This window comes from Talpa europaea, assembly GCF_964194135.1.
Source record: "Talpa europaea genome assembly, chromosome: 12".
In the NCBI taxonomy this organism is placed as follows: Eukaryota; Metazoa; Chordata; class Mammalia; order Eulipotyphla; family Talpidae; genus Talpa; species Talpa europaea.
Genome location: NC_140079.1, coordinates 27,328,510 through 27,355,298, shown reverse-complemented (window position 1 = coordinate 27,355,298; position 26,789 = coordinate 27,328,510). Strand labels below are relative to the sequence as shown.

General features: G+C 44.2%; 1 protein-coding gene across 4 annotated transcripts in view; it reads left to right on the top strand.

The window, feature by feature from the left end:
• ETS1 (ETS proto-oncogene 1, transcription factor) overlaps positions 1-26,587 on the top strand; it is a gene marked incomplete at both ends in the record, with an annotated part of 105,485 nt that extends 78,898 nt beyond the window's left edge. For 2 of the 4 annotated variants that reach the window (XM_084249563.1, XM_084249564.1), the window contains 6 exons: positions 939-1,139; positions 3,868-3,945; positions 4,883-5,131; positions 9,307-9,567; positions 25,297-25,415; positions 26,372-26,587. In XM_084249563.1, coding sequence (XP_084105689.1) covers positions 939-1,139; positions 3,868-3,945; positions 4,883-5,131; positions 9,307-9,567; positions 25,297-25,415; positions 26,372-26,587 — 1,124 coding nt within the window. The remainder of the gene's footprint in view (positions 1-938; positions 1,140-3,867; positions 3,946-4,882; positions 5,132-9,306; positions 9,568-25,296; positions 25,416-26,371) is intronic. The other 2 variants (XM_084249565.1, XM_084249566.1) reach the window with 2 other exon arrangements.
• Positions 26,588-26,789: the final 202 nt, after the last annotated feature.

The following is a 26,789-nucleotide window of genomic DNA, read 5'->3' as shown; positions in this document are numbered from 1 at the left end:
GCCAGTTCTGCTAGATAAGAAACTAAGGCTTGGACAAACCCAAACCTTAGATAAATTCTGTGACTATCTATATACCTTTTCCTGCATACACTTGTATCCACAAACCTCAGCTGACAGCAATGCCCCGCATCCTTTAGAATCACAGACAGAATAAAATGAATTCTGATTACTTGGTTTTCCAGTATCTTAATAAACTCATCCTGTAAGAGTTGACAGGGTAACCTTGAGATCAGGTTGGCTGTGCTGTGGCCACTGCCATCATCCCAACTTTTTAAGCGTCATGAACTTGTGTAGCTAAAATAAGCCTCGAGCCATGTATGAAGATTATGTATTATCTGTTCTACAGTGCTGCTCAGCATAGGGCTGTGAGGTGCATGTATATTGCAAGGTATCTGGCCTAATACCAGCACCTAATAATATTGTTATTACTAATTAGTATTTGAGTGACTTACTGTTACTAATTGCTATGATTATTACCATAATTAAGATAAAAATAAGACAGTGGTCTCAAGTGTAAGAGTTCAGAGGAGAGAGAACCGGTGCAGTTGCCAGAATGCACTTGACTGTTAATATTGCCATTCAGGAAGTCATCTGCTCCCTTGTCCCAGGCTTAAAAAAAACAAAACCCACCAAAACATTCTAATGGAACTAAGGCAGGGAGAGAGGAGAGTCATGGACTATTTGGAGGGAGGGTAGAGAATTCTGGGGTGTTAACTTTTGGCTGCTGATAGTGATCGCCTATCTGGCAAGATGGAGAAGGTGGGAATCTTGAATGCAGCAGGAGGGTTCTGGGAGGTGCCCATGACATGCATGGGCTTGCCATCACAGGCTGGTGCCTCCTAACTCTAGATATCAGAGAGCATCCTGAGCTCACCTCATGTCTGTTAGTGTCTGCTCAGAACCTAACCTGCTTCATCTTCATTTGATCCCTTCCCCAGATCCCCGGCAGTGGACAGAGACCCACGTTCGGGACTGGGTGATGTGGGCCGTGAATGAGTTCAGCCTGAAGGGTGTTGACTTCCAGAAGTTCTGTATGAATGGAGCTGCCCTCTGTGCCCTGGGCAAAGACTGCTTTCTGGAGCTGGCCCCAGACTTCGTTGGGGACATCTTATGGGAACATCTTGAGATCCTGCAGAAAGGTAAATATGCAGGCCAGGGTGAGGTGGGTTTATTTGGGAGCAGGTAGGGGAAATACACCTGCTGGTGGGAGCCCGATGCCGTTAGCCATGGGGTCCTAGCACAGTGTGCATGTGTACAGAGAATTGCCTACATGGTGCCTGGCATGGAGCAGGTGCTCAATAAATGTAGTTTCTTTTTCTCGTGTGTTGGTGGTTCAGATGTTAATCTTTAGCAAGATTATACTCCTAAAACTTCTTGGTATGCAAAGTTCTGATCCCAGTCCTTATCGCAGACTCATGCACTGTTTGGACAAGCGGTGCCCACAGACAGCTCCAAGATAAGTTTTTTTTTTCCTTGGCAGTCTTAACTACACTCTCTTGATCGGTGGCAGGGTGATACCTGGCCATGTCCCTCAGAAAGCTTAGCTTCTCAGAGCTTATGAGCAGACGGGCTCCTCTGCCTGACTGGGATGGCTAGTGCAGCGCACCTTTTCATCTGAAGCAGAAATTGGGGTTATGTCAGGACACCGTGTTGCAACCTTGTAATGACATGGCCTCCCAACCAGCCTCTTCCAACCTTTTGGACCAAGTGACTCATGTACCACAGCCCTGGCCGAGTATAGAAACAGCAGCAGGCGGCAAACTTGGGTGTTTTTGCGCTTATTTTTCCGAATTTCTTCTTAAAATAAATTGCAGTTACCAGCAGTCAGCAGTGCCCTGCAGCTGACTGTAAGCCTAGCAGCCTGTTGCCCTCTCTGACCCAGGCCCACCCTTTCCCTGCGGTCACCAGCTCCAACCCTGGGTACAGACGCTGGGGGCAGGGAGCAAAGCTGAGGATTAGCACTTTTATTCCATACAATACCTTCCTTTGTTTAAGAAAATTTGCTACTCTATAGTGCACCCGAGAGACCCAAATTCGACTCCTTTGGGCACAGAAGTTTTATCTTTCTTCTTCTCTTCAGCTTCTGCTGAAAAATAAATAAATAAACACAGTCAAGAACGAGGCGGATCTCTCCTTGGCAGCCACACAGGCTTCCCCGAAGCACCGATGCATTCGTCTGTCCATGCACAAGCTCCCGCTCACATGTGTTGACGTGAGCGACCTGTTTATAGAGGGAAAGGCTATGGCCAGCTCCTCACAGATCTGATGTAACCCTTGGCTTGTAAATACAGCAGTGGATTCTAGCAGACTGTTGCCCAAATATATTCAAGTACAATATTTTCCTCTATTTATGGCTGTGGAGAGGCCAAGCATCCCGGTGTGTGTAGGCCTGCCCCTGAGTACAGTTGTAATTCGTATCTGAATAACATCTCCTTGTCTCCAAATGCTTTAAAATTCACCTTCTCTTTGGATTCTCTAAGCACCCCTGGATGGACATGTACACGCACTGCCCCCATCTGTAAAATGAGGATGGGTTGGCGTTTCCTCCTTCCAATCACTCATTGCCTTAACTGTGCTTTGTTTTGTTTTGTTTTGTTTTTTAACTTTAGTTCTTTTCACTTTAACTTCCTGTTCTGTGTTCTTTGTATAATAATATGGACCCGAAGGGGAACTTCTTGGTCCCAAGACAAATTTGGCTTACTGTACTGCAAAGGAATAATAGAAGCGAATTAGGAAATAATTCAGTTTGCTCGATAGCAAAAGTCATATCATTCCACCCTCATTGAGAGAAGCAGTAAGAATCTCTCTTCAGATCCTTGAAGAGCTGAGCTAGATGTTTGTACTGAGGCTGCAGCTTTTGTTCTGTAATTAAACTGATGCTACACAGCACCAGAAGAACATAGCTGTTTGGGGTGGGGTGCAAGGCCAAAGGTGCAGGGGATGTTTCCATCTGATAAGCTGCGAAAGCAAAGTTTAATCATTTTATCTCAACTGGGAACTGTTTTTCTGTGCAGGCATAAACTTGTTTTCCCAGCAACCTCTGCTCTCTACAAGCTATCAAATACGTGAGGAAAAACCCAAACCAACATTTTCTCTTTATGTCTGATTCTTCAGTGAAACATAATCACACTCTTTCATACAATGGTTAGAGGCCACACCACTGGATTCCAGGGTAATGAGAGGGTCCCCACAGTTACCTTAACTCTGTGGAGAGCCTTTCCATGCTCAGTAGCCCCGCCTCCACATTCCTCACTCGTTCCTATGGAAGTTGGCATCTGGGCAGAACTTTGTCTCTGGGGCTCCTCTCTCTTTGCATGAACCCTGTCATAGTTACCAGTCACATGACCAGTGTCCTGCTTCTTACCCGCACCTGAACTTGAAATCTGAGGAAAATACACAAAACAAAAACCAAACTTTTGTTAGAAGAGGAGATGGAGGATATACAGTCTACCTGTCTAGACACTGCAGTCTGTTTCTGCAAGATGGTGAGGGTTGGGGACTCATTCAAGTCCTGGGAACTTCCCAAGATGTCTTTCAGCTTTATTGCTGATGTGGTACATGCAGGCATTAGAATGAGGCTGAATGTCTTCCCTTAGAGACCCTGACAGATTACTCATTGATTCTCTCTCCAAGATAATAAATCCCCTTTTGCAGCTACTGAAATAATCAGCTTACCCATACTTCTGTGATCTCATCTCTAGACAAGGCCCAGTCAGGGTAGATTCAGACACCAGCTCAGTGAGTGAACATGCACATTTCTTAGAAGGGAGGCTGAGATCATTGCAGTCCTTTCATCCAAGATCCTCTCGGGCTAAGTATGATTTGTGTGTTGACCTCTTTGTTTGTCCCCCATCGTTTCTGTTGCAGAGGACGTGAAGCCATATCAGGTTAATGGAGTCAACCCCACCTATCCAGAATCCCGCTATACCTCGGATTACTTCATTAGTAAGTCCATCCTCCACCTTTCCTCCCTCACCCCTCCCTTGCTCACTGTCGTGGCAGCTTAGGGAAGCTGACCTCAGGCTCCTTTGTGGGAAGTCTATAGAAAATAATACATAGAAATACACTTCTTAAATATAGGCTATTTTTTATTGTAGGATTTCCACAAAGCACAAGGCTCCAACCTATTTACATATTTTATTAACTTGCAAGTACCTACACAAGGATCTCTCTATGTTTAACATGAAAGTTAGAGAGACTACAACACGAAAGTCAGACTGTAACTTGACTCCTAAACTTTTGATCATATTTGAATCTGGGTTAGCGACCCTGGTTCTTAGCTTTTTACTAGTAGATACTCCAAGTTTTCCTTTGAAATCTTTCCTCTGGAGTGTGCCAGGCAGCTTCACACACTATTACAGAAAATCAAGCCTTTTTCTTTCTAGTGGAAGAGATCTAGCTATGCTGGAGAGTTAGCTTGAGGGAGGGACTCAGGGTTGAGCTGTCTTGTCTGATGGCCTTCCTTTCAAAGGGAGTTTTTAATAGATTTGTTGACATTTAATCTTTTTACTTTATTAACATTTTTATTATAACAACTTTAACTTCTGTCTGTAAAGAGTTTACTGTGCCAGAAATGTCCTTCGGCATTTTGCATGTACACTGTCATTTGGTCTCCATCACAGAATTTTGAGGGAGATTGCAATCATTTCTATTTTCGAGATGAGGAAATTAAGTCAGAAAAGGGAAGTATCTTATCAAGGGCTGTAACTATTAAGTAGTGGAGCAAGGTTGAAACCCAGGTCCTTCTGATTTAAAAGGTTTCCCTTCTGATCTCTAAGGTAGCAGCTTGTTTTAACTTTGGGGGATCATTGTGTATGGGGAGGGACCGCTTATTCCAGGTGCAAATCTCTCCTCTCTCCAATTGCACACACTCTGTTTCCAGGCTATGGTATCGAGCATGCTCAGTGTGTTCCTCCTTCCGAGTTCTCAGAACCCAGCTTCATCACTGAGTCCTACCAGACCCTCCATCCCATCAGCTCAGAGGAGCTCCTCTCTCTCAAGTATGAGAACGACTACCCCTCCGTCATTCTCCGGGACCCTCTGCAGACAGACACCTTGCAGACTGACTACTTTGCCATCAAACAAGAAGTTGTCACCCCAGATAACATGTGCATGGGGAGAACCAGTCGTGGTAGGTCAGATTTTGTCTCTAAAAGCCTTGCATTTCCAAGAATTACCTACTTTGTGAGTTGGTCAGCTCCTATTATTTTCTTTTTTTCCCATAATTGGCCCTGTACATTCCTGAGTTGTAGCCTTTCTACCTTAGGCTGCCAAGATATTAAGATCTTTCCAGCATGGAATTTTAACCAAGTCCATCATGGTGACAAAGACTTTGGGTCCCTGGTGGAGTTGAAGTTGGTCAGGATCACCAGTAATCTCTCTTATGGGGGTAAAACTTTTTATCAAATCACTCTAGTTGAATATGGTAATTCTTAAAGGTATGCTTTACTTTCTTGGAGAGAATTTTACTGAAGGGGGACACAATTAAATAAAATGGTTCTGGTGACCTTCCTGGAAAGCCCTTAGTCTCTCATGTCACCTGGTGTTTCTCCAGGCGTATTCCTGGGTCAGAGTGCAGATCCTGGCTTGGTGCTTGAACAGCCTCTGCCACTCAACTGGGACTCTGTAGTCCTGTGACTTCTCTGATTTGGAAAGAGGCAAGATTACTGACCAATGGTTTATTCAGAACCAGTCATCATCTGTGTGGTAAAAGCATGCATTTAGCTAGAGAACCAGGGAAACATGTGTTCAGAGGGTCCCAGAGAATGTGCTTTTGCTGACGTGACTCTAATGACTGATTAAATATTCACTGACAGTGAAGTAAATGTTTTACAATATAGCTGACTGATTTATGAAGCAAAGATGGTTAAATACAGTCCATTTTTAAGATCAGAACATAAACACTCTGAAACACAGTTCTCCTAGTAAAGTGTCCAAATTGTTTTGTTTCTGAGAAAAGTGCAATCCATCGTATTTGGAAAGGGTTTGTTCATCCAGGAAGAATTAACTGATTGCTCAAAAGTTGGGGGGAAAAAAAAGGTTTTTCCAATGGATAAATAGGAAAGAATTACAAACAGGAAGCGGACAGGAGAAAACCAGTCAAATACTCAGGGGGTTGCTCACAGAAGCCCAACTTGCCTGGCTTTGTGGCGGTTTCTGCTTGGTGAAGGGCCTGCTCCCTGTTCTGAGGCTCCAGGATGGGGGCCCAAAAGGCATTGTACTTTGAAGAATCATCCCTTAGGCATCGTGGGTCGTGAACATGGTCATCTTCTTCGAGTGTTCAAGCTCTCACTTCCTCCCAGCAGGCCTTAGGATAACCATCAGGCCCTGCCTAGGGAAAGTCCCTCGCAAAATCAGAACCTGTAACCTTCCTTCTTAGGGCCCCTGGGTGTTTGTGTTTCAGACTGAAGGGTTGGGTGGGGCCAGCTTTGCCTTCCCCTTTTTGATTCTTTTTTTATTTTTGGATGCATGTCTATTTACACATGTGTTTGTGTATCTCTTTTCTCTGGCAGGTGAAAAACTAGAACAACTTTATTTCTCATGGGGCTTTCTGTACCTTAACGTGATGAGGCTGAGTCTGTGGGTTTGGGGCTCAGCCATGTTATAACTGAGGAGATCAGCTATCATTTTGTTTTTCAATTGCGTCTGACTCTGTCTTGATGTCATTTGTCCTTCATTTTCCCTCTTGCTTGATTCTGGGTTGTGGTCCCTTCCAGTCTCAAACCAATGACTGTGGAGCAGTTAGTGACCTGTACAAAGAGATATGAAGAGTTTCTCTCTGGCTTTATTCCCTCACCCTCACACCATTTGTCCATTTTGGTCAAGGCTATTTTTCGAATGTTAGAAGTTCTGCAACAGGACATATTCCAGAGGCTGATTGAATCTGACATGGTTGGATTGGTCTAGACTGAAAGCATTCCTCTTAGCTGGTTGTTATTAATAATAATCATAGTATTCATAGGCTGCATTATCGTAGACAAAGTGCTTCTATGTCTTACTGACTTGGTCCTGAGAACAGTCTTTGTGCTGATCGGATGGGTGGGCTGCTGTGGGGCTAACCCACTACTGTTCAGAGGCCTGTTGGGTACGGTCTAAGAGCTCTGGAGGGATCTTGCTTTTCTCAGAAAAGCTGCCCAGTGGACCTCTTACAGGACATATGTCTCCCTGCAAGAGCACAGTAGCATTATCTAGTGCCTAATCCAGTTGGATTCAACCCATTTTTGGAGAAAATACCAGTAAATGAAGATTCCCAGCTCCAGGATTGTGAAATGGAGCTAAAGCGAAAGCAGCTCACGGCTACAACCCACACTTCTCGCCAGAGCTCTGCAGCTTATGTTTGAGAGGCTGCCAGAGCGGCCATGGTCTAGTTCAGCCCCCTGATCCTGGGGACTCTGTGGAGGCGCAGCTAGCTTGCTCATAGAGATTCCAGGCCTTGTGTGTCCCTCCCCCCACCCCCCATATAAGAATAGTTGACAGCGACAGAGTCGTTTCTGAGATACTTTTTAAGTATAAATACTGCCTAAATATCGGTGACTTGGTGGGGAAGTTCTTCATGAAAACATGAATTCTCTTTTTCAGGCTTTTGGTGTGTTTGTCTCACAGAAAAATTGAATGACCATTTAGATGGAGAGCTGGTATGAGCAAACACCTTTTTATGAGATGCCACAAAATTTCCTGTTCTGTTAAAAAAAGGTTATTGCATTCTGGTCGTGGGCAGTTTTCCTGAGTCATCTAGTGTGGATTTCTGGAAGGGATAATTCCTTCATTCTTAATAATAATGAAGAGTTGCAAATGTGACAGTGGACTGGGTGAGCAGGGGCTGGTCTCACTCCATTTGCCTTCTGGAGCTTACTCTTCTTGGAATGGATAATTGGAGGAAGGAATGGATGAGATGAAGTAGATGAATAACTACCTTTCTATTCTAAGCTGTTTTGGAGGGGTAAGAAATTTAGGAGGTCTACAGCAATCCCAATTACATATAATTGAATATATATTACCTGGATTTTTTTTTTTTAATTTTGGAAGCAATACATCTTCTTTCCTTATTATTACATATTTAATTTTGATTTGGTTATCAGTTCATATTTCAGTTTCACTGTTCAATCAATGTCTATCATTATGGAAGGGAAAACTACACTAGAAACACCGTATAAGGTTGTATAGGACAGTCTTTTTCTGGGATTAACGTTTATAGTTGATCAACCATCCCTGGACAATTGTAGATTGACTTGTAGCATTTCTACAAACATTGATGTCACATCTTTTTGCTTCTTGACCCGTGTTGAATTGAGGTGACTGTTTAGTCTCTCATGATTTAATTCAGGTTGCCAGTAAAGTATCTAAAAGTAGAACCTAAAAAATGCCTGTGAGGCTTTTCAGCTCCTAGATGGATGTATTCTCCCCCGCCCCATTTTTTTGTTAGCCTTTTTCTAAATGGCATTTTTACCAATGGAAATTTCTCTAGGAGCTATTACGCAATCATAGCAGCTGTTTATAACCTGGTTTGGGAAATTAATGAACTTGCATGATCTTGTGGTCAGTTAAGAATGCCTTAAGCAACTCACAGAGTAAAGGATTTCTGACATCGCTGTGGACATTAACTCTTTAGTCAACTCTTCTGTTTTTTATTACTCACACTTTCCCCAAAGAAATACATATATCAAGTACAAAGGTGTATTTGGAAAGGATAAAGATTTTTTTAAAAAATCTATTTTTTAAAAATTCTGGAAAAAAGCATCTGATAACTTCTTTCTCTATTTAAGAAGGCATAGAGACAGAACGCATGATTCATTTCAAAATAGTATTTGGAAAAAATGTTGAAAATAGTACTTTGGTTCCAAGGTCAAGGAAGGTCAATCTACTGGTCTTCATCTGATGGATTTTTTTTTTCCTATGAGCAAATATTTTACAAAATCGGGCCTTTTGAAATCATCTCACTGATTTTAGTTGGAATAGGGAATAGACACTGCTAAGATTTCTTCGTCTATTGATTGGATCCAAGGCTCTAGAATTCTTAGGGTCCCAAATACTATCTGCCTCTGGCAAAGTTGAGCTGTGTTTGCCTCTGAGTCTCTGTCCTGGGAGCTGTAACCCAGAATAGCACAGTGGCAGTGGACTCAGAACGGGGCCCCATATGCAGCGCAGCCCAGAGTAAACCCATAAACTTCCATTCCCACAGGCCTGTCCCTTCTTCCATCCCTTCTGCGGATCTGATTAGCACTCTGTCCTCACTAAGAGGGTTTTTACAGTTGTCTTTTCCCAATCCCTCCTCCCCTGCCCTCTTCCTACCTCCCCCTTTACCTCCAGGTAAACTCGGGGGCCAGGACTCTTTTGAGAGCATAGAGAGCTACGATAGTTGTGACCGCCTCACCCAGTCCTGGAGCAGCCAGTCATCTTTCAACAGCCTGCAGCGCGTCCCCTCCTATGACAGCTTCGACTCCGAGGACTACCCAGCCGCCCTGCCCAACCTCAAGCCCAAGGGCACCTTCAAGGACTATGTGCGTGACCGTGCTGACCTCAACAAGGACAAGCCTGTCATTCCTGCTGCTGCCCTGGCTGGTTACACAGGTAGGCACTCTGCTCCCAACTCAGCAGCCTCTGTGCCTGATGCCTGGGGCTCCGTGGACGACACTGCACACCTATCCCCAGGCCTTCAAGTCAGCTTCTTTCTTTTTGGGGAGAGTGGGGAGGAGGAGACTGTGAGAGGTGTGGTCAGTCTCTCAAGCCACTCTGCTTGTAACTGGCTGTGGATTTGGGGAGCAAATGTTATCATTCTACCCCAAGGGATCATTTTGAAGAATGGTAGGAAAAACTTGTCATTGGAACCTTTTTCCAATTCTGGAGGGAAGGAACTATAATGGTTTGGTGTTTCTGGAAACTCTGCCTAATTGGGAGTTCTTTCTAAACACAAAACCAGCAACAACATCTCTTCAAGGCATCATGGAATGGCCTACATTCTAGATTCTTCTGTAGTGGAGTTCTCAGTGGGTTAGCTCTTCACATGGGAAAAAGCACCTTTAGTCACTCGAAACTGTCCACTCCTGGCCTAGATAGGAGATCCTTTTTCTCACTTAGCTTTGTTAGTGATTGTTTTCTTGGAGTGAAAGTTATAGTAGCAGTGAGTAAAGAAATATAGAGAGGATGATGTCAATGGAAAGTTTGGTCTTTGAGAATCCTGTAATAGAGCAAAACAATTCATTATCTGAGTGGGTTGTAATGAACCTGCTGCCTAACTTTGGAGACATTTGAAGACGGCATCTGATAAATATACAAGGAGCATTAATGTGTCAGTGATCAGATCCTTTTTAATAAAATTCTAGTGTTTCTAAAAATTACAAAGTATGCTGTGAGTGGAACTTGTTTGAACCTTTTAATACTCAGCAGTAGTCTGTTTTCCTATAATTTGCTCCACCGTGGATAGGTTAGCATGTGGGGACCCTTTGTGGGATCAACAGCAGAATCTGTATTTCTGTTGAGACATCGGTTTGGTCTTCTGAATGCATTAGATCCTTATTCTTGTGATCAGGGCAGTCATGGGTTTTGCTAGGGAACCAGCTGACCTTTGAGAACAACTCAAATATTTAGAAGAGTTGCTCCTTCAAATATCAGGCGTGTGTCTTTATGCTGCATTCTGTATCACCCAGATTGCACTCACTGCATGAATTATGTCTGTGTTTTGAGGTAGGACATGATCTATCTAGAGAGCCATGGACCAGCGAAGGAACCTTAAGATCCCTGTCTCTTCTTGTTACCATATTCTCTTTGAACATTTCTAATATGTGGCCATTCACGGCTCTTCAAGGGAGTCCTTTCTCATCTCCGGACAACAGACTGTTCCAAAATTTGCCCATATCCAAAGATATATTGAGTCTCTTTCAAAATACAGGAGAGTGCTGACTCCTGTAGTCATAACCTCCAGATATTTTAAGAATAAACTCCAGTTGGACACATTCATGTATGAGGGAGAAGTGCTGCCCAGTTAGGAAGAGAAAGAAAGGACCTAGTTCCAAAATGACTTTGTGGGCTTAGGAGGTAGCTGGGAGTTCTAACTGGTCATGTTCACTTCTGATTGGTGATACAGGGAAAACTATACTTTTGTAATTTGCTGAAGAACGGAGGCCAACTCTGACAATTTCCACCCTCACTTTCAGAACCAGATCGTCATTTAGTTTCTCCTTATTAAAGATATTTCTTTGTTCTCCCTGACATAATCACCACTCTCACTACTATCAACGCCCACGACCATACAATCATTAATTCTTCTCCTGTGATGTTTTTCATCATTCTCTTTTAGCTAGAGAAGGGATTCTGAAAATTTTGCTAGTTAGGGCAGCTTTGTGGATAATGAAAATGAATAAACTGACTTAAAATTCTAAAGCTTGGGTTATTGCCAGAGAAAATCTTACAGTAGAGTTTGACCTTCCTGGGATAAGATTCTGGTAAGGATCCATGGTAAAAGGTCTAGAAGTATATAGAAATGATAAAAGCCCAATTTCAACTGCAGATGGAAACTCCTCTGAAAATCTTACATATATTTATTACTGAATTTTATATAATATATGGGAGATGCCTGCGGAGCTGGTAGTCAAGAATTTTGATTAAGGTGAATTTAGTTCATTCACAAAAATTATCTGAAAGTTAAGGGATCTTTCCAAGTGTCCCAATTTCAAGGATAGAAGGAGAAGGATGACTTAGAATTTCTAAAAATTAGGAATGAGTGTGAAGTCCAAATTAGGAACATTGACTGCCATCAATGAGATTGTTAATCAAGATGCCACTCTTGCAAGGCTTCTCTGGAAATCCAAACCCAGAGCCAAAAGATAGGGCATCAAAAGCTCAAGAGCACAACTGATCTGGAGGTCAGAGTTATACCTGATGTTCACACCATTTGTTTTATTAGAGATCATGAATATTAATTTTAATTTGTTAGATTGTTTTCAATAGGTGCTTGCATGTGGGCACACACCTCCCTTCCCCCACTTTGTAAGGGGATAAAATGTCCAGTGAGTGGAAGAAAGAGAGGGTGACGATCAGTTAAAGTTATCCAAGAGTAAAAGCAGTCATTTGAATTAGAAAACATTTTTTAAGCCTGTTGCCATGCAGTTGTTTCTTCTGTAAGTGGGGATTTAACATGTCATACTGTCTTAACTAGTGGTGAGACATACTGCCCAGAAACCAGAAGTCCTCCATGCCCCCTCCCAACTCTAGCACACTGTGTGATTTTAGGCAAATTTATCTTGTACCCTTTTCTACTTTTAGTGAAGTCGAAGTGTTCATCCTTATCTTGGTGGTAGGAGATTTGTGAAAATGTAATTGAACTAAATCAATTAAATGAGCGCTGGACATGTGCTAGACTGGGTGCTGGAGTGGGGGAAGCTCAGTTGCAACAAGTCAATTATTTTAACAAATATTTCTGAGCACATGTTGAGTGCAGATAAGCTTTAGTGGCCTTTGAAGGGTCAATGTCTTTTTGAATTCAAGATACTGTAATTGGATTTTCTTCCTGCTATGTTCTGAATGAGGGTCCGGATTTGTTAGGCAAGTGGTAGGCAGCCCAAGTTTTGGTGACTTTTTCCTGTGTTCAGAATCGGTGAACATTTGCCCACACTGCAGATGGGTTGCCTGGCTCTGGCAGCCTGGTTGAAGCTACTTACCATTTTGATACATCCTGTGTGGCGGGGGGAGGGCTGGAACATATTCAGTCCCTCCATCACCCGAGGAGCAGGCAGTGAGTGGAATGTGAATAAATGGGCCTCCAGTTTATTACAGACATGTTGAGATGAGCTGAAGTTTGGAAAAGCACTTTGGAAAATGGAAATCATCGTATAAGTGTTGGTAAAACTTTTTATTGCTCGCAAAAGTCACACCTATTTTCTTTCTGAAGTTTTGCCCTCCTGTTTCTGTTGCATTCCATTTCTTCACAGTGTGTGGTCACACAGTAGGAGCACTTGTAGCTTTATTGCACTGGCTCTTGATCCAGACTCTTCGGTGTATGCAGAGATTCTCCTAACTGGGAAGAGAGTCCTTTTTCCTGCTTCCATCATGCTAGGAGCCTCGGTCTTGGTCCTTACCACCTTCAAAAGAATGCATTTTACTTCTTCATACGATGTCTTAGTTACTGCACTGTATGTGTGGAAATCAGTTAGAAACTGAATTTTCACATTCTCTTGCACAGTTACATTCTTCCTCCAAAGATAAGAAAATTGCATCAACCTTCACTGGGCTCCCATGGCAACTTGTTAAATTAGGTCAAGATGTGGGGGCAGATAACATGGCTTGAAAGCCTGCCTGTTAGCTGAGTTAAGAATACATCAAATGCAATGCTGGCTTCCGCCAAAATGTACCTTCTTACCTTACTGTGAACTGCTTACGGTTATCAAACTGATACAATCAGAAAGCTCCATTTTCTCTTGTTCAAAGATACATTATGAACCTCATGTAATTACAAAACCATCTGAGAGAAGTGGCCCAATATTTTCATTATTTGCTAGACTTAAGCAAAATGCTCTCCAGGTCCTTGAAAAACATAAGCATCTCTCTTCATCTCTCTTCTCCCCCTGCCCCGCCACCGCCCATCCCAATCTCAGTAGGTTTAAAATAATAGACTGGGTTGTCAGATAGTATTCTCCGTCCCTTTCTGTTCCTTCAGCCCCATTTTATAGAAGATGAAACTGAGATACAATAAAGGTCTTACTCAAGGCCATATATTTCCGTCTGCAAAGAAGATACTGCCAGAGCTGCTTCATAAGTGCTTAGATCTCTCATCCGAGTATGGAATGTTTCTTCATAGTGAGGAATGAGAATCCTTTTTGGTAATCTCAGTTCTATAGAGTTAATTAGAGGCCTTGTCTCTCTCTTATCACTAATTAACACTATATGTAGGTGGGCAAAGGGCATATTGGAGGGGTGGAAGTAGCCTTTGGTTTCATTCCAGAATTACTGGTCAGTAAATCACCTTTATCTAGCTTCATTCCAGATTGCCAGACATGGCCACAGATAAGGAGTCCATTCCTATCACTTCTGCAGTTGTTACTGAGTGAGCCTGGTGATGATGTTCTTGTTCTTGGCATCTCAGTATACTTCCACCTTTCCAGTTGCAATTGTGAATGAAATGGTTAGGATTTCTTTTTCCCTTTTCTCCCTGGAGCCGGAAAAATGCTCAGCTCAAAGCCATTCATTAACTGTAATGAAATTAGATTTTATAGTGCTGTGCAGATCTGTGGATAGATAGTTCCTCGATTTCCTTAAGGCTAAATTTAGGACTATCTGGAATTCAAATTCCAAATATTTTTGTATGAGACATCTCCCCCCACCCCCCAAATGTACCAGTTTTGTTGGAAAAATAAGTCCCCTACATTCCCCTGTAGGACCTCTCATATTACTTCCAGTCTGAAATAGGTATTTTTTATCATTTTGTAGATACCACTAGGACCAGCCTCAGGCCATACCATAAGAAAGTCCCTGGGCCAAGCCTAGAACCTTGGAGTTCTAGCTTACAGTTGAGTTGTAGGATTCAGTAACTCAAAGCTACTGCTAAAACATGTTTGTGAAAATAAACAACTTTATTGCAAAAGGAAGTGCTTCAGAGTCCTTCAATTCAGACTGAAAACCGAGATTTGGCAGCATTACCTGAAATCACAGTTTTCTGAAGAAAAGCTGGATTGCAAAATAATCTCAGTGTATTCAAGTGCAAACAACCACAGAGGAAACCTGTGGGGATGAACCCAAATTTCTGATAAGGAAAAGGGAGAGGAGTGACCCCAACGAATGAGTAGTGCAGTGTGAATTTGGGCAGGAGATTTTTAAAAATGTTAACCTAGGTAGGTGTGTTATTAAAACAGCCTAGAAATTTTTAATTTGGGGGGGTTATTACCTGAGCCAAACTCTGGGATACAGGCTTGCCATGAAAATACTGTTGGTAGAAGACAACATACATTGAGAAAAGTCATGAAGAAGCAACTTACTGACATGGGCATAGAACTCTGGTGCCCATTTATTGCAGGAACCATCTTGCACAGGGCCCTGCGGCTCTTGGCCAACCCTGATGGAGCTGGAGCTGGCTTGTGTGCTTGCAGGAACTCAGCAGTCTCCACAGAGTGCATCCCTGGGTAGCACCAGCCCATCTAGGATGGAAAGTGGTTAGAAATGAGAAAGGCAGCCACAGAATCTCTCCCCTTTCTTGCTTGGAGGCCTCAGTGATTAACAGGTTGCAGAAAAACGGAGAGACCCCCTCAAACCCAAATGGAGCCTTGCCGTCAGCGGGATTGCAAAAACTGGAAAGGATTCTATTTCTCCGTGCAGTGTTTGTGGGTTCCAAGGGGGTGTGTGGGAGGGAGTTAGGTCTCTTGCTGGAGTAATGTGTGAACAGGCTGCTCGGCTCTGAGACCTATAGGAAAATACTTTGAAGTGCAGGGTAGGAGAACTCCTAAATGGTGTGCACCGGGGAGGAGAAGCCCTTTCTGTTGTCTGCATAGCATCTTAATGCTTCTGCCTCCGGATTCCTTAGCGACGGTTTTTCTTTATCACCTGCCCCCAGTAGAAAAAGATCACATGGTGGAGCATCCAGCCTCACTATTATTTTTTTCTAAAGACCTTTTAAAACGTGGCAAGTGAGGCTTCCCTGATCTCTCCATTTGCCTTTGAAGACCACAGTGGGATGGTCCAGCTTGATGTCTCTCATTTTGGCTACTGTGATGCCTTCCCAAATGCTTTCAGGGTGGAAGGGGCCCAGATACGCAATTGACACACCCCTGGTGCTATTGACGGCTATCTGAGGCCTAGTGGCCACCTGAATTTTGGATGGCAGGAAACTCGCCAGTTAACCCCTCTTTTCTTTTCTTTTTAAAGATTTATTTTTTATTTATACACTAGCTGGGCTACAGGCCAGAGGTGCAGGAGGGTGAGAGGATTTACCAGAGACAGAGTGGGGAGCAGAAGAGGCAGACAGACCGAAAGCACTGCTGAGAGGAGCAGCGGGTGAGACAGGAGAGGTCTGCCTTGCCATGTGGGAATCTCCCTGGCCGGCCTGGAATAGAACCCGTGTAGCAGAGGCAACCAACATCTTCACAGCACTGCACTCAACCCTCTGCGCCACTGGGGAGGCCCCCAACCCATCTTTTCTTGCCTGTTTTAGAGGAGCCTCTGAGGCTCACTTTTTTGGGTCACTATTTCTTTAACAAAATCTAAGTGCAAATAATGGAATGGGGTGGTGACTGTTCTGGAATTCCAGTCTGTCTCCAGTTTGAAGCTCCACCTTTTTGTCTTTGAAGTGAAATGTTTCCACTGAGCAGATTCAGCCAGCCTGCTCCCCAGGCATCTACACAAGTCCTTGCTGCCTTTAAACTTACAGGCTTTGGAAACTCCCCATAGCCATCCTGGGGATAGGCCCCGCCAGATATCCCAGATACTCCTGCTTGAGCCCTTTGGCATCTTTCTCCTTTCTCTGGATGGCCTTCCCTGAGTAAGCAGTGGCTCCTTGTGTAGCGCCTCCATTCAAGAGAAGCTGTGAACCCTCTTCCCTCTCCCTAAAGTGAATGTCATGTTGATGGCTCCGGTAGTGTGCTCATTGGCTCCCAGGCATCTCTGGGTGCCTTCAGCTTTTAGTCCATGCTAAACACACCAGAGTGGGCTCCCTCCATGCTGTTTTACCTCTGGTTGTGTTGCAAGGGCTCTATCATGTGGGCTCAGGAGCAAAACCTCCAGCCAACCTGAGAATGTCTTGGCTTTGCCCCCCAACTGTGTGACTATGGGCGAACATATCTGGGCCTGAATTCTCTTATCTGCATAGGATTGTCATGTGAGCCAAATGAACTGGTTTATGGAAACCACGCAGAAGAGTTCCAGGAACAAAAGTCCCATGTAGGTCCTAGTTGTTGTCGCAATGACTGATCATTCTCCAAACGTTTTGCCTCTCCAATATAATTCTACATTCTCTGAGGTCAGGAGACAGTATATTTTATTTACAAATTCTAGTAATTGATGGCAGTGTCTTGGGGCTGCAGTGCACATGTGCTAGCAGATGAGGTCATGTCAGCATTCGGTTCCAGCCACAGATGTGTTAAGCTCCTAGTGTGTGCTGGTCTTGTTAATATACATGACACTTTTTTTTAACTACCACCAAAAACCACATGAGGAAGGTTCTCTTGTTCTCATTGTACAAATGAGGGAATCGAGGTTCAAAGGGAGAGGAAGCCTAGCCCAAAGCTAGACAATAAACAACAAAGAAGGTGCCTTTCAACATTTTTCACAATGTTAGACAACAAATGAGCGTATCTGCTGTTAACATTGTGTTAGTTTGGGTCTGCTAACAAGCAGACGTCAAGATGGGATTAGACTTGCAAGACCAGACATTTATGGGGAGCATGGCAGGGGAGACGTCCATGAAGGACAAAGTGGGACCAAGCAGGAGAAGGCAGAGAGCCTCAGCTCCTGCTGCAGGACTGTCACTTGTGAAAGGAGGGAAGAAAGGAGATTTAGGTAGGAAGAGTCTCCAGCTGCTGCTCAATTCCAGGCTGGTGGTGGTGGGTGGGGTTCTCTGGGTCACAGTTGCTCTGTGGAAGGAGCTCCAGCTCATGGGACCCCTGGCTCAAGCAGCCCCCAGAAAGCGTGGCTGGTTAGGCATGTGGGGTGGCTCAGCTGTGCTTCCTGTAGCAGATCTGAGCAGCACGTTGTCATGGCGGCCACCATCATTTGCCCGCTGCTGAATGTGGGTGGTCAGATAGTTCGGCTTCGCTCTCCCATCTGGCTTCCCGTAGGCAGTGCTCAGACAGGGTCTCTGTGCTCTTGGTGGCCCTTGGTTGGCTTCCGAGCTCCCAGCCTGTTGTTGAAGGTAACCAAAAAGCATCTTCTCGTGTGTGACTCACCTTTCCCTGAGAGATAATGAGAGTGAAAGTTCTCCTGAGGTGAGTGAATGTGAAAGTTTAAACTCTGAAACTGGGATGGGACTGGCTTTGCCGAAGAAAGGCTCACAGGGAGGTGTTTCATAAAGGCAAAGTGGGTGCAGTTTCTGGTGAGGGCCCCTCAAGTCTAGTGGCTCTGTCTTTTCTTCTTTAAAGGCATAGGTGGACTTTCTCAGCTCATCACATTGTGGTAGAACAAAAAGTACTTTTCTGTTACTTCCATGCTGTGGTTAATGTTCTGCTTTTGTTATTCAACTCAGTTTGGCTACATTGTCTTTCCTTTGAGGTCTGCTTATTATTTGCTAGATGAATGCTTGAAAAATTCAATGTTCAAATGATCCCGTAAGGTCTAGTTCACTTCCACAAGACTTCTAATATGCTTATCTAGTAATTTCTTTCACCCTTGACATGCAAGGGAACTTACAAATATAAATTGTCGAGGTTACATTGAGAACCCTCCTGAGAAAAGGTATAGGCCTCAGACTTTTCAAGTCTAATTTTCTGATCCATTTTTAGCAACTTATCTTTCTTTCCTCGTGCTACCTAGATGCCTAGGAAGGCATGTTCTTTTGATGTTTACATTGGCTAGAAAAAGCGTTTCTTTGATTTATAACAGAATTCTAACCCCGGACCCTCAAATCCCAACCTAACCCATTTCTGGTGACTTCTTAAAACAGTTACCTAGAAGACATCAGGAGGAAAAAACTCTAAAGAAAACCCACTTCCTGACTTGAGTTTCACGGGCTCGCTGTCCAAGTCTGCTTCTGAGTGGTAGGCTGAGGGTGGTTAGACAGAGTTCTGGCGTTTAGCAGAGAAGGCAGCTGCATTCAAATAGAGGCTGCCCCTTTAAGAGAGGAGCAGGCTTCTTCCCCACTACCCCCACCCTCCCATCCCTCACCCCCACACATATTGTACTTGAACACATGCAGGTGTTAGGAGCCTCAGCGAAAACATGGTCTTTCTTCCTTAAGCTAAAGTGTGGAACAGTCTTGTTCTCAGCCCAGGCAGCTTCTCCAGCAAGCCTCCCTGCCAGTGAGAGCCTCACTATGTTCCAGGCTCCAGAGGGGCAGCCTAAGGGGTTGGAGGATACTGATGGTCCCCTGATGATGGACTGTGTCTCTGGGTCCTGTATTCCCCACATGTGCTGAACTCCTAGGTCAGCCCCACCTGAAAACTAGGTGGAATGTACTTGGTGAGGAGCGTGATTGATAAGGGAAAAAACCACATTGGGGAAAAGAGGATCTAAGTCTGTCTGTGGCCAAGATTTCCCCAAACCATAAATGTCTCTGATACTTTCACTTGCAAAGCAGTTTGCATCTGCTCTATCTTCGTGCCTCCTTAACTTTGAATTAGAGCAAGAATTTCATCTCTCACTTTAAAAGTCTTAAATTTATGCTGTTTGCATCAACACTATTTTTTAAAGTTACATTTATATACTTTCACCTTCTGTGTTTTAGTCTCCAGTGTTCTCCTTTTCCAAAGTTGCCTTATAAAAGCCAATGTAATTCTTGGAAATAGACATATTTTATTTAGTGCTTTTGCCCTGTCTTTTTAAATTCCACCTTTTTGGCCTGATCTTTCAAAGCCTGCTTTTAAACATACATTTTCTGTTTTATTCTTCTGTTTCATTTTTTCTTGTATTTTATGTCATCCTCAAACTGTTGTGCATTGTGTGCAGTACTTTATATACTAGGGACTCACTTGATAGCTCCGCAAAATAAGGAGGGACAGAGTCTACTATATCCATTTAACAAATAAGAAAACTAAAGTTAAGAAGGTTGAGTTGCCTGAGATCAAGCAGTGAATCAGGATAGAATAGTATCAAAGCACTGGACCCTCAACTCCCCACTTTGGCTTTCCCATGGGTACACATACACACACACACACACACACACACTTAACCTCCACTGCCTGACTTTTTTTTTTTTAATTAAATGCTTCCTCTTTACCTTTGGCCTAATGTATCAGAGACATGGACAAAGGCTGGACTTAATTGATTTAAGAATAGTTGTCTGTCTTTCTTGCTTTGATAGATACTGGCTATTTCAACAATAAATAAGTGTAAGTGCATGAGTTGTGTGCCATCTTTATGTTCTGGAAATGTAGTTTTCAAGCTCCTGTTAGAATGTTCTTTTGGTGATGAGTGGAATTATTATACCTTATAATATTGCTGCCCTTGAGTTACCAGCCATTGATACAGGAACACATGTAGAGAATATATTGAGTCTGCAGTGATTCATTAAGCCAGTGTGTTGGCTAGTTTTGGAATCTACCATATATGGATCATGTTAGAGATGAGATGAGGTTGGTTCAGGCTGGGGGCAAAGGAAGAGCCTAACTCAGAAGAAATGAGAAAGACACCTACAGGCAAAAAGCCAAGCCAAAATTTCAAATAGTCCTTACCTTTCCTTTTCTTTCGAAAATCTTGTCAGTACCTTTATTGCCAAAACACCCAGCATTGTGGTTGCTTGAATGATGTATCACTAGGCAGAAAACTCTGAGCTTCAGACTGAATTTGCTCCGGAGAGCACAAAACTGCAAGGATGTGTTTTCTTTACCATTCAGTTTCATTTCCTAAGCACTTAATGGACATATAGAGATTTTGAAGACTTTGTGAATGATCATTGAGAAAGGGGGTGCTACTTGAACACTGGAGTTACCCATTCCACCCCAGAATTGAGTGCTACTAAAGTGGAATGAAAGAGAGACTGTGACCAGATGGATCATTTCTGGATTCTAGTATTCTGTTTTTTGCCCTCATGGTTTGGCTGTGGGTAGAGACACCTGGGTGGAAAGGAGGGGCCAGTTGGACTCGTTCCTCTGTTTTGGGACCCACCTGCCAGATGGGTGCTTTTGGGGCAGAGTCTGCCCTGTTGCAAGGGTGACCAACCATGAGAGTTTCATAGGTTAAATGTGGTGTCCTGCCCACACTGAGGTATCTGATTTGACTGTTTTAGAGTCAAGCTAAAGCGATTAGCATCTCAAAGTAGCAAATCAGTCCCCAAAGGACAGGAGGTGTGGTCGTTTTGGGGTATTTTGGGACACATGTTGATAAAACGTAGCCTGGGAGTCACCCATATTGTTTGGGTCCAATTATAGCTTAATGGAGAGATAAACAGTTGGGGTAACTTTTAAAATCCTTACACCATCAATGAGAAGAGGATTGTTTTAGTAATACACTGTAGTAAATGTTCTGAGAGCATCTCTGCCAGGCCAGATACCATACCTGGCAATGAGAATATAAGGAGCAACAAGATGGACAGCCCCTTGTGGTCAGGAGCTAACAACTGGAGTTACTCAACAACAAATAAGCTTTTGGATAGTTGGGGTTTGTTGATGAGGCATTGTTCCAGGCTTTGGGTGTTAGCAGTGAAAAACAAAAGCTCCTTGTCCTTGCATCATAGATTCTAGTGATAGCAATGGAGAGAGACTAAACCATCAGGGTTGAGTTTGGTGTAAGCAAACCATGATGGAGGCTGCTTGCGAGTGTCTGTCTTGCACTCACCCCCATCTGCAAGGAAGTCCCACCCCTTAATTAGTTAATTAATTTTTGCTGGTAAGCAAATGCAGACTTACTGTACAAATATGAAAGACATGCTCCTATTTCTGTTTTGGAAGTCAACTCTTACGTGTTAGACTTGCGCTGGGGCACAGATGACGGGGTGAGAACTTGCAGTTGAAATAGAAAGGAAAGACAGTCAACAGCAGTTCAGTCTGGAACTGGCCGTGAACTCATTGCCCTGGACAGACAACCGCCAGGCCTGGATGACGAGAAGAAAGATACCAACAGATTGCTACATGCAAAGGACTGTTATCAGGAGCATCTTATGAAAATTTTATCCCAGCCCATTTCTCTGTATTTATTTAAGTTGCTTACTTGTTCGCTTCTGGACTCAGGAGCAAAAAGGCAGAGTGGTTTTAATAATTAACCCTCTTCGAACTAGATGGTCCCCACCTGATACTTCTTCTGAGGTTGTACCATGTTCTTCACATCCAGACAGTTGTGTTATAGTAAGAACTTTTCTCTTACCCAGAAACTGAGAAGAGCAAAGCAGTGAGAGGAAATTCCCCACTGCAGCTGGTGAGGGAGGGCTGGGAGGGGACCGCAGGGGGTGTGGAGGCTGAGCTGGTTGGGGGTGTAGTGTGTGTGTGGTGCCCTCCCGCACTTCTGGGAGAGAGGCTTCCTTGTGACAGGGACCCTCTGTTGTTGTGGCTCAGAGCTTCCACTTGAGAGGCATAGTTTCCCAGTGATGCCACCGGATTCCTGATGTGTGACACTGGGGGCAGCGTGGTGAAGGACGCCGTTGACTGACTTGGGGCCCCAGACAGGGGCACCATTGTGAGTCACATTTAGTGTGTGAGCTCCCCCTTCCCATGACTGGCACTATTCTTAGTACCAGGCTCTGCTCCCTGGATCAGAGGTCACTGGGACCACAGTCCAGTTGGGTGGGTGGAAGAGGCCTGGCTCAGGGGTGAGGGGGAGGTGCAGGGAGAATAGAGGGAGAGGCTTCACAATTCTGGAATATGTTGGAGCAGGGGCCAGGGATGAGCCCTGTAGCCCTGAGGGTCTGGGCAGACTTAAATTAAGCAATGCAAAACATCCTCTGGGAGAGCTGGTAAGTGGGGGTCTGGCCTCATCCAGTGTTTCAGCAAGTCTGGGGCATAAGAACTTCCCACGACTCCAGATGTGGATGTTGCTGGCCAGTCTCTGTAGCCAGCAGGCATTCCAGCCTAAGAGCTACTCCAAACTGTGGCTTCCGGGACTGTTATCAAGAGCATCTTACTTAAACCTTGTCCTACTTCATTTTTATACATATGTATTTTTTAAGTTGCTCGCTTCTTAGCTCCAGAGCAAGAGGGGGATGAAAAAGCAGGGGGAGTTTAATAACTAACGCTCATCGAGCTGGATGGCAGGCCTTCCAGTTTCTAGACAAAGAGAAGGACTCGAAGCATGACTAACAGTAGGAGGAATTTACTTGAAGCTGTGTTTTAAAAAAATTGAGATGGTAGGCTTGGATTTGAAGCATCTGAAGGGTCTCCTCTGGAGGTCCCTGATCTGAAGTGAGGATGGCATGTTGTTGTGGAAACAGACTCCTGGGTTAGATGCTCCTTAGTCCTGCCTGGGCCCAAGCCTGCCTTGAAGCCAGCATTCTGTGCTGACACTGCATTTCTGCCCATGAGAGTAACCGCCTGCCCTTCCTGTTTCTATAATTCCCCACGACCTAAAAGGGTAGCAAAGAGGTAGGAAGGTGAAATCTGGGAGGGATCACGCTTCCTTTCATTTGGTCACAATGTGGGCTGTCTGAAGGGTGAGCAGCGACTTTCAGAAAACCCATTGAGAGTGCTGGGTGGGCCCCCAGCCTTGAATTGCTCTTCAAGAACTGGAGGCAGGAGACCTGAGCTGACCTCGCTGCTGTGTTGACATTCCTCCTGGGAAACTAACCAGACCTTTCTTCCCATCCATGTGCATGAGCTTCCTTAGGCGTCTGCTTTTCTCATCTACCCTCCTTCCTTCTGGTAGAAGTGGGTAAAGAGTTTGAGAATACAGCACCCAGGCCTATGTCCTCAGTTCCTGAATTTCTGCTTTATGTTCTTTATGAAGAAAGAAAATTCATAATGAGAAAAAATAAATCTGCAGACAAGGATGCCCATAGCCCCCAGGCCAGATCCGCACAGTGAAAGGCTTGTGGGGCATAGGGAGCCTGTGGGCCTGGTGTTGCTGTTGGGGAAATGGTACCAGCAGGAAAAATCGCAGTAATCCATCCAGGATTTCTTCCTCCATGAGCTGGTTCCTACAGCATGAATTGAAGCTGTCTTCTGTACTTTATGATTGCCCACAGTCAAAGGCAAGGGCTGTAGGGCCTCCCTGGTGGTGCAAGGAGTTAAGACACAACCTATGAAGCTGTTTGCAGCCTCTGCAGCACGAGTTCAATCCCCAGCCAGGGAGCAACCCACATGGTGCAGCAGACTTCTGACTGGTCCACTGCTCCCCTCAGCAGTGTATTTCAGTAGATCTGCCTGTTCTGTTCCCCACTGTCTCTGATGAATCCTCTTACCCCCCACACCTCTGGTCTGTACCCCAGCTCTTGTGTGCATAAATAAATAAATTTAAAAAAAAAAGGCAAGTCCTGTAGTGTTCTCCTGGGCTTTCCTCTCTGGCCTCACGTGGGCTGCTCCCTGCCAAGACCAGGACTTGCCTGGAAAGAAGAATCCTGATATTTCCTTCCCTTTCCTCACCTTGCTGTAATTAACCCCCTACCCTCCAAAGGAATTTTAAGATAAATAGTGTGAGAGGGGTTTTTAAGGTAAATAGTGGGAGTGAGGAATGGTGAGGTAACATAGTCTAGCAGGGATTACAAGGGGCCTGACCAACTGAACTGGAAATATGATATGTAGAGGTGGACAACGAGGTCGCTAGTGGTCAGAGGCCAGGAGAACCAGTCTAGCTGAGATGCCTCATGGCTGCCATGAGCGGTGGAAGAGAAGTTGACTTTAAAAGCCTTATTCTGCTATTGCTTGGATCCCGACACCCAGGCAGGCCACTTGGATGGGGCTCTATTCTGGTCTTGCTTAGGGGCAGTGTAGTGCCAAGATGACTGCTTGGGTTTCCGCCTGGCTGCTCGGCTCTAAATTGATTGGCTTTGGACAGGTTACAAAGACACTCTGTGAGTCCATTTTCTCCACTGTAAATGGGCATAACAAATAGGGTGATAATAGTATCTATAGCATGAGTTATTGTGAGCAAAAAGTGAGAAGACTTTTTATAAGGCATCTAGTGTGTATGGTACATAGTAGGTGAACATTAAATCACGGCTCTTGTTCGTATTATTCTCTCCAAGGGTGTTCTCTTTCTTTTCTCTCTCACTGTGTGTGTGTGTGTGTGTGTGTGCGCGCGTGTGTGCATGTGTGTGTGTCTGTCTCTGTCTCTTGTCTGTGATCTTGATCCAGGATTTACATAGTGTTAGGGTAGATTTTTCTGTGTGTTTCCCTTCAGGGCTCCTCAGGGGGTGTATGATCATTTTGCATTTGTTCAGCTAAGCTCTTTTGTCACCAAGCCTCATACTGTTGCTTTTCATTAATTCCATTTTTCCAGCAGAAAAATCATATACCATTTCTAAATAGAGTTGCTTTCGTTTTAAGTTTAATTTTGTTATTGAAATAACTTTGCCTGATAACCTTATATCAGTTTCAGGTATGCATCATTAAAGCCAGCATGTGTACTTACTATGTTGGGCTCACCACTGAAGTCCAGTTCTGTCCTTTCTGCATCTGCCCAATGACTTCTCACTTGCAGATCAGGCTCCCTAACACAGAGGAGTGCTCCTGAGCGTTGTATCACAGTGTCACTTGCCTGAGTGCTGAGCACCTGTGTAATGATTCACACGCCTTGTGTTTCCAGGCAGTGGACCAATCCAGCTGTGGCAGTTTCTTCTGGAATTACTCACTGATAAGTCCTGTCAGTCTTTTATCAGCTGGACAGGAGATGGCTGGGAATTCAAGCTCTCTGACCCAGATGAGGTAAGCGGGGAGTGACTCCATAGGACTGCAGAGGGAGGATGAGCGAGAACACTGGAAGAGGAGCTTGTGGGCCTGGGTGACATTTTCTAGAATCTGAATCCAGCACTGCCCCTGCTACTTCGGTGATTTGGAATGACCGTTCAGACAGTGGCTTGTCTGAACCTCAGTTTCATCATTTGGAAAATGAGAAAATATCTATGCCACCTGTTTTCTGGAGTTAACTGATAGGAGGCACCTGAAGTCCTGGCCCTGGCACATAGTAGGCCCACAATAAATATGAGTTGCCTTCTCTGACTTGGCCTCTTTCTGGCGCCCTGGCTCTGTGAATCTGAGTGGGGTCTTACAATACAACAGGCCTCGGAGGGTTGGTATGATTTGTTCATTCATTCATTCATTCTCTTATTCCACAATGGTCATTGAGTGGTAATTTGGTGCCATGCCATTTCTGAGGATAAAATAAACGAGCAAGAGGGAACAGCATCTCTTTTCTGGTAGATGCGAGAGGACTGTGTGCCCCAGAACAGAATGAAAAGGGGTCCTGTGATGAAAGGCACATCTGATTGTACTCGGGACCATGCCAGCCCCTCACACTGTTTCCTACTTTCAAAACAAAGACTTCCTACTAATTCCTAATAATATAGGGAAAAGGGAGTGTAGAGAGTGGTGCTTTTCTTTATTTTCAATGTCAGTTACTCCATTACATAGAAGTTGAGGGGTTCTGTGTTTTCATCAACATAAAGAATCAACTTGACTGCCCTTCTTGACCAACTCTTGAAAAATAGAATTCAGAATATAGGTCAGAAAAACATCTTCCAAGTCCATGAATCTCTGACTGTCTTACCTGTACACCTGGGATGCCTATGAGTGAGTATAGGCATAAAACATGTGATGTTGGATTCTTCTATAGAATTTGACCTTTCCTCACTCCTTGCCCCTTTTTAAAAAAATTTTTTCAGGTGGCCAGAAGATGGGGAAAGAGGAAAAACAAACCTAAGATGAATTATGAGAAACTGAGCCGTGGCCTACGCTACTATTATGACAAAAACATCATCCACAAGACAGCGGGTAAACGCTACGTGTATCGCTTCGTGTGCGACCTGCAGAGCTTGCTGGGGTACACACCTGAGGAGCTGCATGCCATGCTGGACGTCAAGCCCGATGCCGACGAGTGACGGACACCCAAGGGGTCAGGAAAGCTATGCTGAGACATTTCAAAGAACAGCCACAGCGTTCAGACTCTTAATTTTTAAATGTTATTCTATTTTTAATTTTCCAGAACTCGTTTTTACATTCAGGGGTGGGAGCTAAGTGAGCTGCAGCTATTATCGATTGTGCTCAGTTGTAAAACGAAAGCAAGGATTTGTGGGGTGGGTG